Source organism: Dasypus novemcinctus, chromosome 28 (genome assembly GCF_030445035.2).
Source record: "Dasypus novemcinctus isolate mDasNov1 chromosome 28, mDasNov1.1.hap2, whole genome shotgun sequence".
NCBI lineage: Eukaryota > Metazoa > Chordata > Mammalia > Cingulata > Dasypodidae > Dasypus > Dasypus novemcinctus.
Genome location: NC_080700.1, coordinates 38758572 through 38772032, shown reverse-complemented (window position 1 = coordinate 38772032; position 13461 = coordinate 38758572). Strand labels below are relative to the sequence as shown.

Below are 13461 nucleotides of genomic sequence, written 5' to 3'. Positions count from 1 at the left end.
CTAGATTTCACTTCATTTACTTAATTTCATAATTGATTTCTTTTCTCTTACATGGGTAATCTTGAATCCTTACAAAATTAACATCGTATTTCTTTTTTCCTACAGAATACCAAAGAGTTTCAAAATAATAACATCAGTCTTACCAACTAACAGTCCTTAGACTGTTTCACTAATTATGTATTGTCAAGAGATTGTACTCTAAGTTCTTTTGGAGATAATTATTTTATGTGTGTGGTTATGTCACCATGTTTATATTCATTTAGGTTCATTTGTTTCCATTTGTTTTTAATTTTGGGATTTGCTTTAGATTTTCCCTTTTGATTTTTTTTTAAGTAATTCATTATCCAATTCCAAGTTCAAAACTATATAATATTTAGATAAGTCTCAGTTTCATCTCTATTCTCCCACTCTTTCTTGCCCCTTTTATATTTGTTTTTGACTTATTTTCATTTTTGCAAAACTAGCAAATCAGTATGGTCCTATCTCTCCCCCCATTTCTTATACAGAATCAGCAGACATTATATACTCTACTGCTGTTCCTTATTTTTTCTCTTAATAATATGCCCTGGAGATAACTCTGGATGTGTGTTTGTCGTTTCCTTTTTCAGCTGCATAGCTATCCATTGTGTGGATACCATAGTTTATTCAACAGTCCCCTGATAACAGACATTTGGATTCTTTAGAATCTTTTGTTATTACAAATAATGCTGCAGTCCGCATGTCATTTCACATTTTTGTAAAGGCATGTTTAAGATAAATCCTAGAAGTGGGAATTCTGGGTCAAACGGTAAATGCATTTTTGCTAGTTACTGCTAAATTTCTTTCCATTAAGTTCCACTTTGGATTCCTACCAACAATATTTGAGAATACCTATTTCCCTATAGAAGTAGAACCATAATTTTGAAAACTGATTTTTTATGGTATCTTTCCTTCCATCTACATTTACTTTTAATTGTATATTAAGGAATATAATTCATATTTCTCTAGTGCTCATAAGTCTGTGTGTACCATTAGGACTTCATTAATAATTCAGACATATCCGCACTTAATTCTGCATGTAGAGTACTGGATTTGTGCCCTTAATAAAATTTTCACCCTTTAGGTGAGGCAGGAAGGCCAGAAGGGGCTGGTGTTGGGCTTTTCCTTCCCTACTCTTTTTGTGTCCTCGTTGCTGAAGCTGATTCCACCCAATGGGATGGCTTAAGCAATGGGGATTTATTAGCTTACAGTTTTGAGGCCAGGAAAAGTCCAACCAAGGCATCATCAAGGTGATGCTTTCTTCCCAAAACACTGACATTCTGGGTCTGGCTGCAGGTGATCCTTCGTCCCGGGCTCCTCTGTCACATGGCAATGCACATGGCGGCCTCTCTCGGCCTCTCCCTTCTCTTTTGAGTTCCACTGACTTTCTGCTTCTAGCTTCCACCTGGCTTTCTCTCTGAATTTCATGCTGCGTATAAAGGATAGCCGTAGGAGGAGTAAGACAGTTAAGGGCCGCACCTTACCTGAAGCAGCCTCATCAAAATATCCTACTTTCAATGGGTTCACTCTCACAGTAATGGACTAAGTTTAAGAACATGTTTTTTTGGGATGTACAGCTCCAAACCACATCCGTGTTCTTGCTTAGGCTGGTAAGACCCACACGGATTATGCTCTGGTAAAATGGTTTTCTTGCGGTAGGCATTTGTTAGTTTCCTTGAGGTAGGCATATGTGCTCTGGACATATTTCATAATGGTTACTTTTCCCCTTTGCCTGCTGGAAGCTCAAGGAGAATTTTCTCCTGTCTTCACACTGGAAACCCAGGGGGGAATCTTCAAAGTAAAACTCATGGACTCTTGGAACTCCCACTTGTCTGGGCCTCAAGGAATTTTTTATCTCGCATGGTAGCCCATGCTCAGTCCCCAGCAGTGAGTCAATTACCCTTTAAGTGTTCCTCTCTGGAGCAGGCTCCAGTGATTTTTTTTTTTGTCCCCCCTGTAAACTATGATTCTCTGTGCTTACCTGTCTCTCCCGATTTCATGGATGTGATGTTACTAAAAGAGTTGTCAATTCTCAGTTTTTCAGCTCTTTTCTTGCTGTGAGGACAGGAGTGATGATTTCAATGCTCTTTTCATGCTGGATCCGACACCGGTACTGCCTCAAGTTATAATTTTATTTGGGCAGTCCCCGAGGGAGCCCCACGGTTCTGTTGTCAGAGAGCGGGCAACTCGGATGTCCAAGGCTGCAGGGGCTCCTGGAAGTCCTGCCCAAGGCCACGATGTTTCCATGCAGAAATGGGGCGCTCTGCCTCTCCACCCCTCGTCTGTCCACACTGGGTTTTTCCTGCAATGAAGCAGTTTATTTGCTCCTCTCATTTTCTGGTCTTTCCTTTAAGCATTCGTAAAAGATCTGGTTCACGCTGGTGTGTTTCCCTCATGCAAAATGATTTATGCAAAAATTCTCACCAGTGGATTATCCTGGCTCAACTAAAGCGGAATCTCAAGTGGAAAAAACTCCCGAGGCCTGAACTAGGCAATCTGCTGTTTGTGGGAAATCGCTGAAAACCCTGAATTTAGAGACAGCTGTTCTGGAATGGCTTGCGAGTGGATGTTGTGGCTCAGAGTTGAGACTTTGTCTGTTTCTGCCATGCTGGGGCTATTAGGGGTGATAGGAGCAAACTACAAATTTATTAGGAGAATCAGAGCGTTTTCTACCTTCTCCTGATTCTGATATTCATTGGGTAAACTTAAGTTTGGTTAAAGTAATTCCTGGAATTTCAATCACATTTATATTCACACATAAGCACAAAAGCATATTTCAAAGACATCTGTCCTTTTTTAAAAAACTATTTTTACCTTGAATGTAAGATGCTATTTTAAGACTATAACTTATTTAATAACAGGTTTAGGGGAAACACATAATGAAAATACACATCGATTCTAAGATGCTCCTTGATTTCAGAATCAATGAAGTATAAAAAGCAGGTTTCTTAGAATCAAGGAAATATAGTACCATTTGGAATAGAGGGATAATTATATTTTTAAACCATAAAATGAATAATAACTTCCTATGGTATATAGCAAACTTTGTTTCTGGTTTAGTATTCTTTGACCTACTTTGCTTCTGGAACATACATCAGTCTTATTTCCATAACTCTGACCTTTTGCCTTCCTCATGTCAGTAGATTCTTCAAAAGGAATTCTAGTTTCCAAGGTGTTTGTGGTACATAAAAGCTAAATTTTACCAGTAGCAGTGAACTCTTGTTTTGCATTTAAGAATTAAAATTTGATGCCGATTTTAGTTATTTTAAAAAATATGTCTGAAGCGTGGCAAATTTTGTATAAAATATTTTATGTCTCTAAAATTCCTACAGCCCCAAATTGAAACCATGGGTAAGCTTAAACAATAGAACATCAGAAATATTAAGCCAGTTTTGTGTCAAAAGTTTGAACCGTGTTGAGTCATAAACAGGGTCAACCTCTTTCAGCCTCATTGATATCCCAGCAGAAGGGATTTCCTTCCTAGATTTTAAAAACTGGGAAAGGGTATGCCCTAAGCTTGTTCTGCATCTCATATTCAGCTTTCAGATTTATTGTGGTATGTTTTATAAAATTCACCCTGTTCAATAATTTTTGCTAAATATATCAAATGGTGCAACCATCACTATAACGCAAGGTTTTTTTGCTTTTGAATTTGATATTTAATTTTACTATAAAAATATGTTGTTAATATTCCTTAGCCCCTTTCCTAAGCTCTTCTCACTTTCAAACACAGTATATATTTACCGTATTACCTTGTTTATTGCTGTCTCTTCTGCTACAATGTGAGCTCAGTGGAGGCAGGGATTTGGTCTTTTCTGTTTTCTTTTTTAAAATTATGTATTTTTGAAGATATATATTTCACATAAAAAATGTTACATTAAAAAATAAAAGACGTTCCTGTATATCTTCCACCCCCCCGCCCCACTCCTCCCACACCAACAACCTCCCCCATCATTGTGGCACACTCATCACACTCGGTGAACACATTTTGGGGCACTGCTGCAGTACACAGATAATAGTTTACCCTGTCGTTTGCACTCTCCTCCAGTACATCCAGTGGGTTATGGCAGGATATAGAATGCCCAGCATCTGACCCTGCAATATCATGTAGGACAATTCAAAGTCCCAAAAATGCCCCCGTATCACGTCTCTTCTTCCCTCTCCCTGCCCTCAGCAACTACTGTGGCCACTTTCTCCACCTCAATGCTAAAATGGTAAAAACAATAGTTTTATAGTAGAATATCAGTAAGTCCACTCTAGTCCATATTTTATTCCTCCATCCTGTGGACCCTGGGATGGTGATGTCCGCTCTACGTCTCGATCAAGAGGGGGCTTAGATTCCATATGGTTGATGGATGCAATTCCTCTGCTTACAGTTGCAGGCGCTCTTGATTCCCTGGTGTGGGGGTTGACCAGCTTCACCTCCCTGTTAGCTGACCTGGGTAAGACCAACGGACCAGAGAGTAGGAGTCGCCACTCTGCTGAGGCTTTAGATCAGTTTAGATCACACAAATAACATCCCTTGAATCCATTTACAGTAATCCCTCTTCCCATCCCCAGAGTCAGGAAACTGCTAGTCTACTTTCTGTACTTTCTGTAGATTTGCCATTTCTGGACATTCCATATAAATGTAATCACATAATATGTGGTCTCTTCTGTACGACTTTCACTTAACATAATGTTTCCAAGATTCATCCATTTTGTAGCATGTATCAGAACTTCATTCCTTTTTATGGCTGGATAATACTCCACTGTATGTGTATATCACATTTTGTTTATCCATTCATCTGTTGATGGACACTTGAGCTGCTTCCAGTTTGGGGCTATTATGAATAATGTTACTATGAACATTTGCATGCAACGAGTGTATGTGTGGGCATAGGATAGGTACCTAGGAATGGAATTGCTAGATTGTATGGACATTATATATTTATATTTTTGAGAAACTGCCAAACTCATTTCCACGGTGGCTTCTGACCTCATTTGAACACTTCCCTTATTGTTAGAGGAAAAAAAATGTTCCCATCATTCATTCATTCATAAAGCATTTATTTATTTCACATGTATCAAGCATCTAGTTTGTCCCAAGTATTAGTGATGTAACTATAAATGACAATATCATTTCCTTCAAGGTGCTCACAGTGTATGGGAGAAGCAGAAAATAATGAGGTAACTAAAATATAGTAAGAGAAGTAAGAGAAGCCCACTCCTGGAAGCAAACTGGAGGACACCTCTTCCAGGATAGGGGAGGCAGGGACAAAGTTTTGGAGAAAGTCACACCTAAGCTGAAACCTGGAAACTTACCTGGGGGGGAGGTAAGAACTTTGTAGGCTTGTGCTTTCTTCCATAGCAACTGCCACCTACTAACATGCTGTGCAATGCATGCATTTATATGTTGAGTCCAATGTCTTGGGAGCAGACACCTGTTTTGTTTACTCATGTGCCCAAGTGTCTGTCCCAGGTCCTGGTACTCAATAAATATTTGTTGAACAAATCAATGTGTAAAGCTTGTAAGCAAGTGAGAACAGAGTGTTTGCGGAAGACATAAACCAGGTGATCCCTGGCATGAGAATGTTGCCTGGCAAACTTTTTATTTTATTTTATTTTTTTAGCCTTCTAACACTAATAGTTTTGATAAAAATGTGTATTCACCTCTGAGACTAACAAAATCAAAGCTGCTGGGGATATGTGATGGGGACACCTTGGAGATGACAGATTATCATATGATGAAGTGAAAAGCATTGACCTGCTTCAGAACTAGACTAGATTTTGTAAGCCAAGTTTGCAGAATGGCCAATGAGTGGATTGATCTCTTTGACAAAAGCATGTTTTTTTTTATACCATATCCAGATTTGGAAAGAAATTTGCAGGTACCTGTGCAGAATGCTCACTTTCTCAGAAAGTTAAGAATCATTCAAGAGAAAGGATATCATTTGAGAAGTTATTTTAGTTAATGTACCAGGGGATCAAGGCCCTGAGATGGAAGGATAGGTGGAGGAAACTGTCATTCCATTAGGATTTGCCCAGTATGATTGTCATTTTCGAAGCATTTTTGCAAGTCAAACAAGCAAGGACGAGTTTTTACACAGTGATCTGTGATTTCTAGTACAGCTTGAATGTCTTCAGAATAATGAAAACATGCCTCTCTTGTAAAGGAAAGATTTCCTGGGAGAACAGTAAGGTATCTTCATCCAAATTGATTTGGAAGAAATCTTAGCCATTCTAGTTATACAGAAAAGGAACCTGCCCAAGTAAAGATTGACAGCCTGCCTTTTACAACGATTTATGCTAAAAGGAAAAGAAAAATTGCAAAAGCATTAACTGTGTTTCAGTTTTGTTGGTTGAGTCTGGTATTGCTATCATTTGGGATGGGCTTCTTGTACTGAAAAGGAATTGCTTGAAACTAATCTTGCCATAGGTTGGGAGTCAATTTGAATTCAACTTGATGGAAGCATTGTTTTAATTTTTCTTGTTTGTTTTTGGTTGAGTAGGGGCAGGGACACCGGAAGAGATGAACCTGGGCAATTAAGCAGGGCTCAAGCCTGAGGAGCTTCTTGTGTCCTGCGAAGGCACTGACGTTTTATTCAGTGACAACTGGGAGCTGTGCAGGGTTTTAAGAGATACAGCAAAACGTTCCTGACACGGGTAATTGCTGTGACAGTGACCTGTGATTTGACCCGTCAACTGGATGGAAGGGCAAAACTAGAGCGAGGGAGGACCGTTTAGGAAACTTAAAAAAAATACACTTTATGTTTTTAGATCAGTTTTAGGTTTACAGAAAAACTGTGCAGAAAATGCAGAGCTCCCATATGCTCTTCTCCCCTCTATTATTAACATCTTGCAGTGGTGTGGTACATTACTTACGAATGATGAACCAATTTTGATGTATTGTTAATAATCAAAGCCCGTAGCTTACATTAGGGTTCATTCTTTGCATAGTACAGTTCTGGGGCTTTGGCAAATGAATAATATTATGTATCACCATTACAATGTCACTCAGAACAGTTTCTCTGCACTATTAAAAACATACTCCGAGACCTTTTCACTCTCCCCTCTGTCTTTCTAAACCCCAGGCAACCAATGAAACTTTGCTACCTCTATAGTATTGCCCTTCCCACAATGTCATGTAGTTGGAATTGTTGAGTATGTAGACTTTTCAGACTGGCTTCTTTTCCTTAGCAAGATGCACATCGTTCTGTGGCTTGACAGCCCCTTTCTTTTTATTGTTGGATAATATTCCATTGTATGGATATACCACAGTTGATCTATTCACCTACTGAAGGCCCTTTTGGTTGCTTTCTATTATTGGAAATTATAAACATTCATTTACAGATTTCAGCTCATCTGTGCGAATACCTAGGGGCGTGACTGCCGGATCCTGTGAAACACCTGTGTTTGACTTTGCAAGAAACTGCCCAAGTGTCTCCTAATGAGTGAGAGCCTCTGTTGCTTCACATCTCGCCAGCAAGGGATGTTTGACAGTTTAGGAGACTTTTGCAGTAATTCTGGTGAGAGCTAGGGATGACCTGCAGGAGGTGGTGGACAGTGGAGGGATTGCAGAAATGACGCTACAGCTTGGTGAGGACGTGTGTGTGGATCACCCAGGTTTCCTTCTTGGGTACTGGGATGGAGAATGGCATCATCCATTGACCTAGAGAACACAGGGGAGAGAGGAGCAGTAGTTTTATGGGTAGGAGGATGAGTTTGGTTTAGGACCTGTCAGTCTTGGGAGTTCGTGAAATACCCTTTTGAAGAGCTGCATTGGAGCGCTGAATCCCTGGGACGGGGCTCCGGGCCTGGGCGCTAGGGTGAGGTATGGATCTTGAGTTTGGATATCCATGTGCAGTGATGATACATGAAGCCGTGAGCATGAGCACCCAAAGGCAGGGCTAAGACGGACTAGTCTGTGGACAGAACTCTGGGGGCACTGACACTTAAGACCAGAGATGAGAAGAGCCCAAGGAAGCAGGGCATGGGTGAAAGAATGAGGGTGGGCAGGCTGCAGGAATGTGTGGTCAGCAAAGCCAAGCGAGAAGCGCTTTTCAACAGGGAAGGCATGGGCTGCAGGACCAGCTACTAGAGAGGGCGCAAGTAAGCGAGGACAGAAACAGAAGCAACGTGGAAAGGTTTGGGGCTCATAGGAACCACAGCTTGTGTGCAACAGGGGGGGTAGCAGCAAAATGGGGAGGGAGGAAGTGGGGACAAATATTAATCATTGGTGTTTTTTTCTTTCTAAAACCATTACATAGACTTATAAAAATAGCTTAGCCTAACATAGGTTTTCAAAGCTATGCTTTTATATACTGCTAATTGAGAAGCCACAGGAAGGAGTATACATTTTGAAAGGTTGACTAGATGCAATTTATGTTTTTGAAGATTGGTGAATGCACCTCCAGTAATCAAATAAGTCATCAAGAGATAAGTTGAATATAGACATGAAGGTTTAATTTATAAAGAAGAAAGGCAGATTGGAGTTGAGATTTAGGTCTTATAAGAAGACAGCATTACAAAGAAAGAAGTTGGATAAAGACTTAGGTAGGAGGGAGAAGATGAGCATAGAGTTGGATGTTTCAGTTTAATTTTTCTTAAAAAAAAAGAGCAAGTTAGTACTAAGGAACATAGAGATGAAGAACAGTAAAGAGAAGTAAGCAGCCAGGACTCAAATCTAAGAGCTTGCAAACTTTTAAAATTAAGACTGTGTTCTTGAAATCAGTTTTCACTCATCTCCCGGTAACCAGTGAATCATTTGTGTTTAATCCTGTGGATTGTCTCTTCATACTCAGACACATAAGTGCGATGAGAGGAAATTGGAGTTATACCTTTTACAAGTAATCCAGGTATAATTGTGGCTCTGTTAACTTTTGTCCGTAAAATATGGACTGACAAATTCTTAGCAAGGCCGGACAATGATCACATTTCCTATAAAATGCTCTAGGATTTACAGTAATATTCATGCCACGTCCTCAAAAGCATCGCTTCCTTCTGCGGTCTTTCCTTTGTAGAAAAAAAGGCCAGAGATGGGTTCCAGAAAGGAGGTTCTCTGAGACATAGTTCTGTGCCCTGAGGCACGGCCTACCGACTTGGGAGGGGATATGTTTGTAGAGTGTCTGTTAAGTGCTTTATTTATCTGACTTCATTTCGATCTTATAACAACAGCGACATGAACCTAGATTTGCTGACTCTAAAGTCAGGGCTCTTTCCACCCTGCAGGGGGGCTCATTAGGCTTTGTCTTTTGTACTTAGGTTTTACTGGAGTAGTGTGTGGAGCAGGAGGCCGTGGATGCCTGTAGAACTGGCAGGAAATAGGGCTCGGAGGGGTTAGCGGCGTTTTCCACCAGCACAGGACGGGGGAGGCTGTGATGCATTCCAAATGTGAGCCATCTTACGGACAGACGCCGCGTGGCACATCAGGAGAACATTCCGTTTCTCTTGTAAACTCTATCTGGTCGAAGTCTGCGGCCAGTCAATTCTGGTTCAGGGCTGTGTGTTCTGATTCTTCCTCATTTCGATGATCCAACTCGATTCAGTGTATACGGTCTTACTAAACCAGCCCCTGGGATGGGCCCACTTATTCATATTTGTGGTCTGGGTTTGTTGCAGGCAGAGAAAGCCGATGGATTTGTCAACCTGCCTGAGTTCACGGTGGAAAGAGCCGCTGAATGCAAGAAAAAGCAGTAAGTTGTCTGTCGTTCTCCACGGAGCTGCGGCTGACCCAGGGTGAGGTCCCTCCAGCATGTGCGCGGAGAGATGGGGTGCTTCCGACGTTGGTGATAGCCACACTCAACGTGTCTGGGAATGTAGAGTACTGTGGACAACGTGCTAGTGATGAAGCCTTTGTCCTCGTGCTCTCTGGGATTTCAGTGGAGCAGATGGTGTTTTAAAACCCCAGGGAGCCTTGGAGTGGAATGTTGTTGGTCTGTGTTTGTGACCAGGTCCCCGTCCTATCCGGAACTGGTGGAAAGACGAGATATCCAGGGCGTGACTCCTTAGGAGAAGGGCTGGTTAAGGAGGACTTGACAGTGTTTTAGGTGTGGCAGCAAGGCCACTGTTCTCTCTTAGTTCATGAAGGGGCAGTAGCTCATCTGGAACTGAAATCTCCCAGCTGTCATAGGCCAAGTCCAAGGGATTTGAGACTTGAGGGGGACCAAAATCACCAGCCCGGGGCCCTTGTTTCAGAAGAGGAAACAGCCTAGACAGTGTGAGACCTGCCGAGAGCTCATGGGAGGGCTGGTCTAGACCCAAAGAGTGGACTCCCAGCCCAGTGCTCTTCCCATGGAAGCATCCTTCTTTTTGCAGCGTGTCCTCTTGATCTTTTTCTTATACAGTTGGCATCTTTTCCACACTTGCCTAGGAACATTTCCCTATTGCCCTGTATTACTGGCTGCAATGATTGTTTTTTCATAAGAAAACGAATTAACTGGTGTTGACTCTAAGTCTTTGCCCCTCTGCTGTAGCTGCATGCGTCCAGTTGGGGTTGGGTTGAGTCTTGTGGTTTTTGGTGGGAGCTGGTTATTAACAAAAACCATCGGGCTTCCTGTGTAGACAGAAGAGTGGAAGCAGCTACTTTGAAATCTTCATTGATTATCTTCAATGTCACAGACTTTTCTATTAAACTCAAATCTACCTTATACTATTTCTGTAGGTTACCTTGGATAAGTCTTCTGTTGCATTGTCATGCGCGGACGTCTGAGACCTCTTCTTGTGTATAAATAAAATCCTTGTCAATCTTTAAGGGAATTCAAGCCCATGTTCTACTCAAAAGGAGTTGGTCTGAATATTTGAAGTGACACCTCAGTCACTCTAAATTTTAATTTATTATAGCAGGACAGCAATATAGTTAGCAAATGAAAATAAAAGGATTTGCCCATAAATTTTAAATGGAGACAGTTGACACACCAAAATTTTGTTCTGTTCTGGATGTCCCGCCCTCACAAAATGATCTTCAGTTCTCTATATGAAATAAGGAGTAGAAAAATGAGTGCTCAATGCGACTAAATTATTTTTCTTGACTTTACAAAGAAAGTGGATGCACGCACAATGCTTCTAGTTAACTGATTTATTTTGAAATCCATCGACTACTGCAAACACTAATTTCTTGTGTGTATTTGCTTTTCCACCTTCAAGTGCTTTTAAGATCAGCCATCCACCAATCAAGACCTTTTATTTCGCAGCTGAGAATGTGCAAGAAATGAACGTGTAAGTAGAGAAAACAGCTACATGTCATCTTTATGGGAATAGATGTATTTTGATCAGGTATTGAAGATTAGGCATATGGTCAGATCAACTGCTGCTTTATTTCTGCTACTTTAAGGATTTATCTCTTTAGCAGTTACAATGCCTTTCCCCTTGCATTCTTCTAATACTTTTGGAGATGTACACATATGAAAACGCTATAGGAAGAATTCATGAGATTCTTTTGAGGGAACAACTAAATTGGAGAAAGAAATGGACAGATATCAGTTTAAGACAATGTTAAAAGGAGGCTCAGCACCACAGGAAGAGGGCTTGAAGGTATTAGGTAACTCATCTCTCAGCTTTGAGAATTCTACTTGCAGAATATCTCCACAGCGGTCAGTGTGTGCTGTGGGATGTTTAGAGTGATTCGTGTGTTTATCACTTTTCCACATACCACCCGGAGCAGTCTCTAGGAAGATCTCACTTAGCAGGAGCAGGTGTAGCTCAGTGGTTGAGAGCCTGCTTCCCATATATGAATTCCTCAGTTCAGTCCCTGGTACCTACTAAAAAAAAAAAGAAAAGTCCTTGCTTAGAGGGCTCGCCAAACTTAAAATTTTATCCTCTCTTAAAGTCTAATGTCATGTACATTACTAAAAGGAAAGCTGAAAACTGTAACATGGGACTGTGTAGGATAGTAAAATCTCACATAACACACGAATGTGGGTGATATTGCATATTTAAGACTGTTTTTCAGGAATATAAATACAAATATACTAGAGAGAAGGAAAAAGAATAGCAGCTACGTAAGGCAGGAGAAGCATAGAGAGATTGAAAAGTGATGTTTTGTTTGTTTTTTGTTGTTTATTATTATTGGAATAATTAAAGTGCTCTAAGAATGATTAAATTGGTGAATGCACAAATACATGATTATACCAAATACCGTTGATTTCACACCTTGGGTGGATTTGTGCTTTATTATAATAATAGGTATCAGTAAAATTGATTTGTTAAAAAAAATGTATACTCCTTAATGCCATTTCCTGTTTACTCTGCTTTAAATATTCAGGATGTATGCATAGACAATTACCTGCCCTCCTTCATCCCTGCTGAGTCAGGTGAAGGTGTGATGACAACGGCTGTTGTTTGAATGAAACTTTCCCTGAGGCATCAGAGAGCTAGCTATTTAACTCAAGTCTTACTCTGCATTCCTGGTGTCTTATTACCTTCCCATAATCAAGGAAATATGTTTACTGAGCACCTACTATGTGTCCCAGCACTGCAGCAGATGCAGTGGGAAAAAACCAAAACAGCCATCATCCATCTGTTCAGAGTTTGCAGCTTAATCTATTTCACTGATTTAGGCAGAATGCTTCCCGTATCTACCTGTCCTTTGTGGTTGCCCTTTACCCTCCCCTTTTGCTCTGGAAACTTAGAGGAAACAGAAGCTGCGCCTCTGCTCTGCCCCACACCCTCTTGCAGGGCAGTCCAGGTAGCTGAAGTGTTCTCATCCATTGCCTCCACTTACCTCCCTGCCGCATGTCTCAGGAGAGGGCAGGATGGCTGGCTGTTCACCACGGAAGGTCGGGAAACCTGCCTTGGCTGTGACAAGGCAATGGATGCACAACTGAGCTGGCAAGCAAGTCTTTGATTTACTCTGATGAAGGGAGAGGTTGTTTCTGCCCCCTTTGTGATTGTAGCTTTTGTCTTTTCTCAATAAGCGCTAATCCACAGTGGGAGAGGGTTTTGGATGCTTCAGAGTCACAGCTCCTTATGCCTCCTTTTGTCTGCACTGGTAACTCTCAGTCCTGCCTGAACAGCATGCCCAGGCCTGTCTACTCCTTCCTGAGATCCTCCTGGTCTCCACTCCGTGGTTTCTTCTCTCCTCAGCATCCTTCCTGCCATCCTCTGAGGGATTCTTTGGCTGTAGTTCCATTCTCTCCCACAAGGGGCGAGCCTGAGTTCACCAGAGAAACAACTGCTTCTAAGTTTTTTGTTACCTAGTGCATGTGTCCTCCCACACAGTAAAATGTGTTTTGTTTTGTCTTTTAACCACAAAAAAGTGCGAAGCCTTTACATGGTTACCTGAGCTCGTTTTATTTCAGGCAGGTTCGCTCTATGAATCTCACACATCGGAGTTATTTTGCTCCATGGCCCCTCCCATCCCCAGTATGTTTGCCTTTTGCAGATATCTACCTAATGGCAAACTGAATTGTATAATGAGTAACAACTGTTCACAGGTATATACTATATATGATATACTATGTATAT

The 13461-nt window shown here is 41.2% G+C and overlaps 1 protein-coding gene across 1 annotated transcript in view; it reads left to right on the top strand.

Moving 5' to 3' along the window:
• The window catches only part of IPCEF1 (interaction protein for cytohesin exchange factors 1), a 178735-nt gene that overhangs the window by 112895 nt on the left and 52379 nt on the right, over positions 1 to 13461 (top strand). The window contains exons 6-7 of the mRNA XM_004477802.4: positions 9619 to 9692; positions 11143 to 11214. Coding sequence (XP_004477859.1) covers positions 9619 to 9692; positions 11143 to 11214 — 146 coding nt within the window. The remainder of the gene's footprint in view (positions 1 to 9618; positions 9693 to 11142; positions 11215 to 13461) is intronic.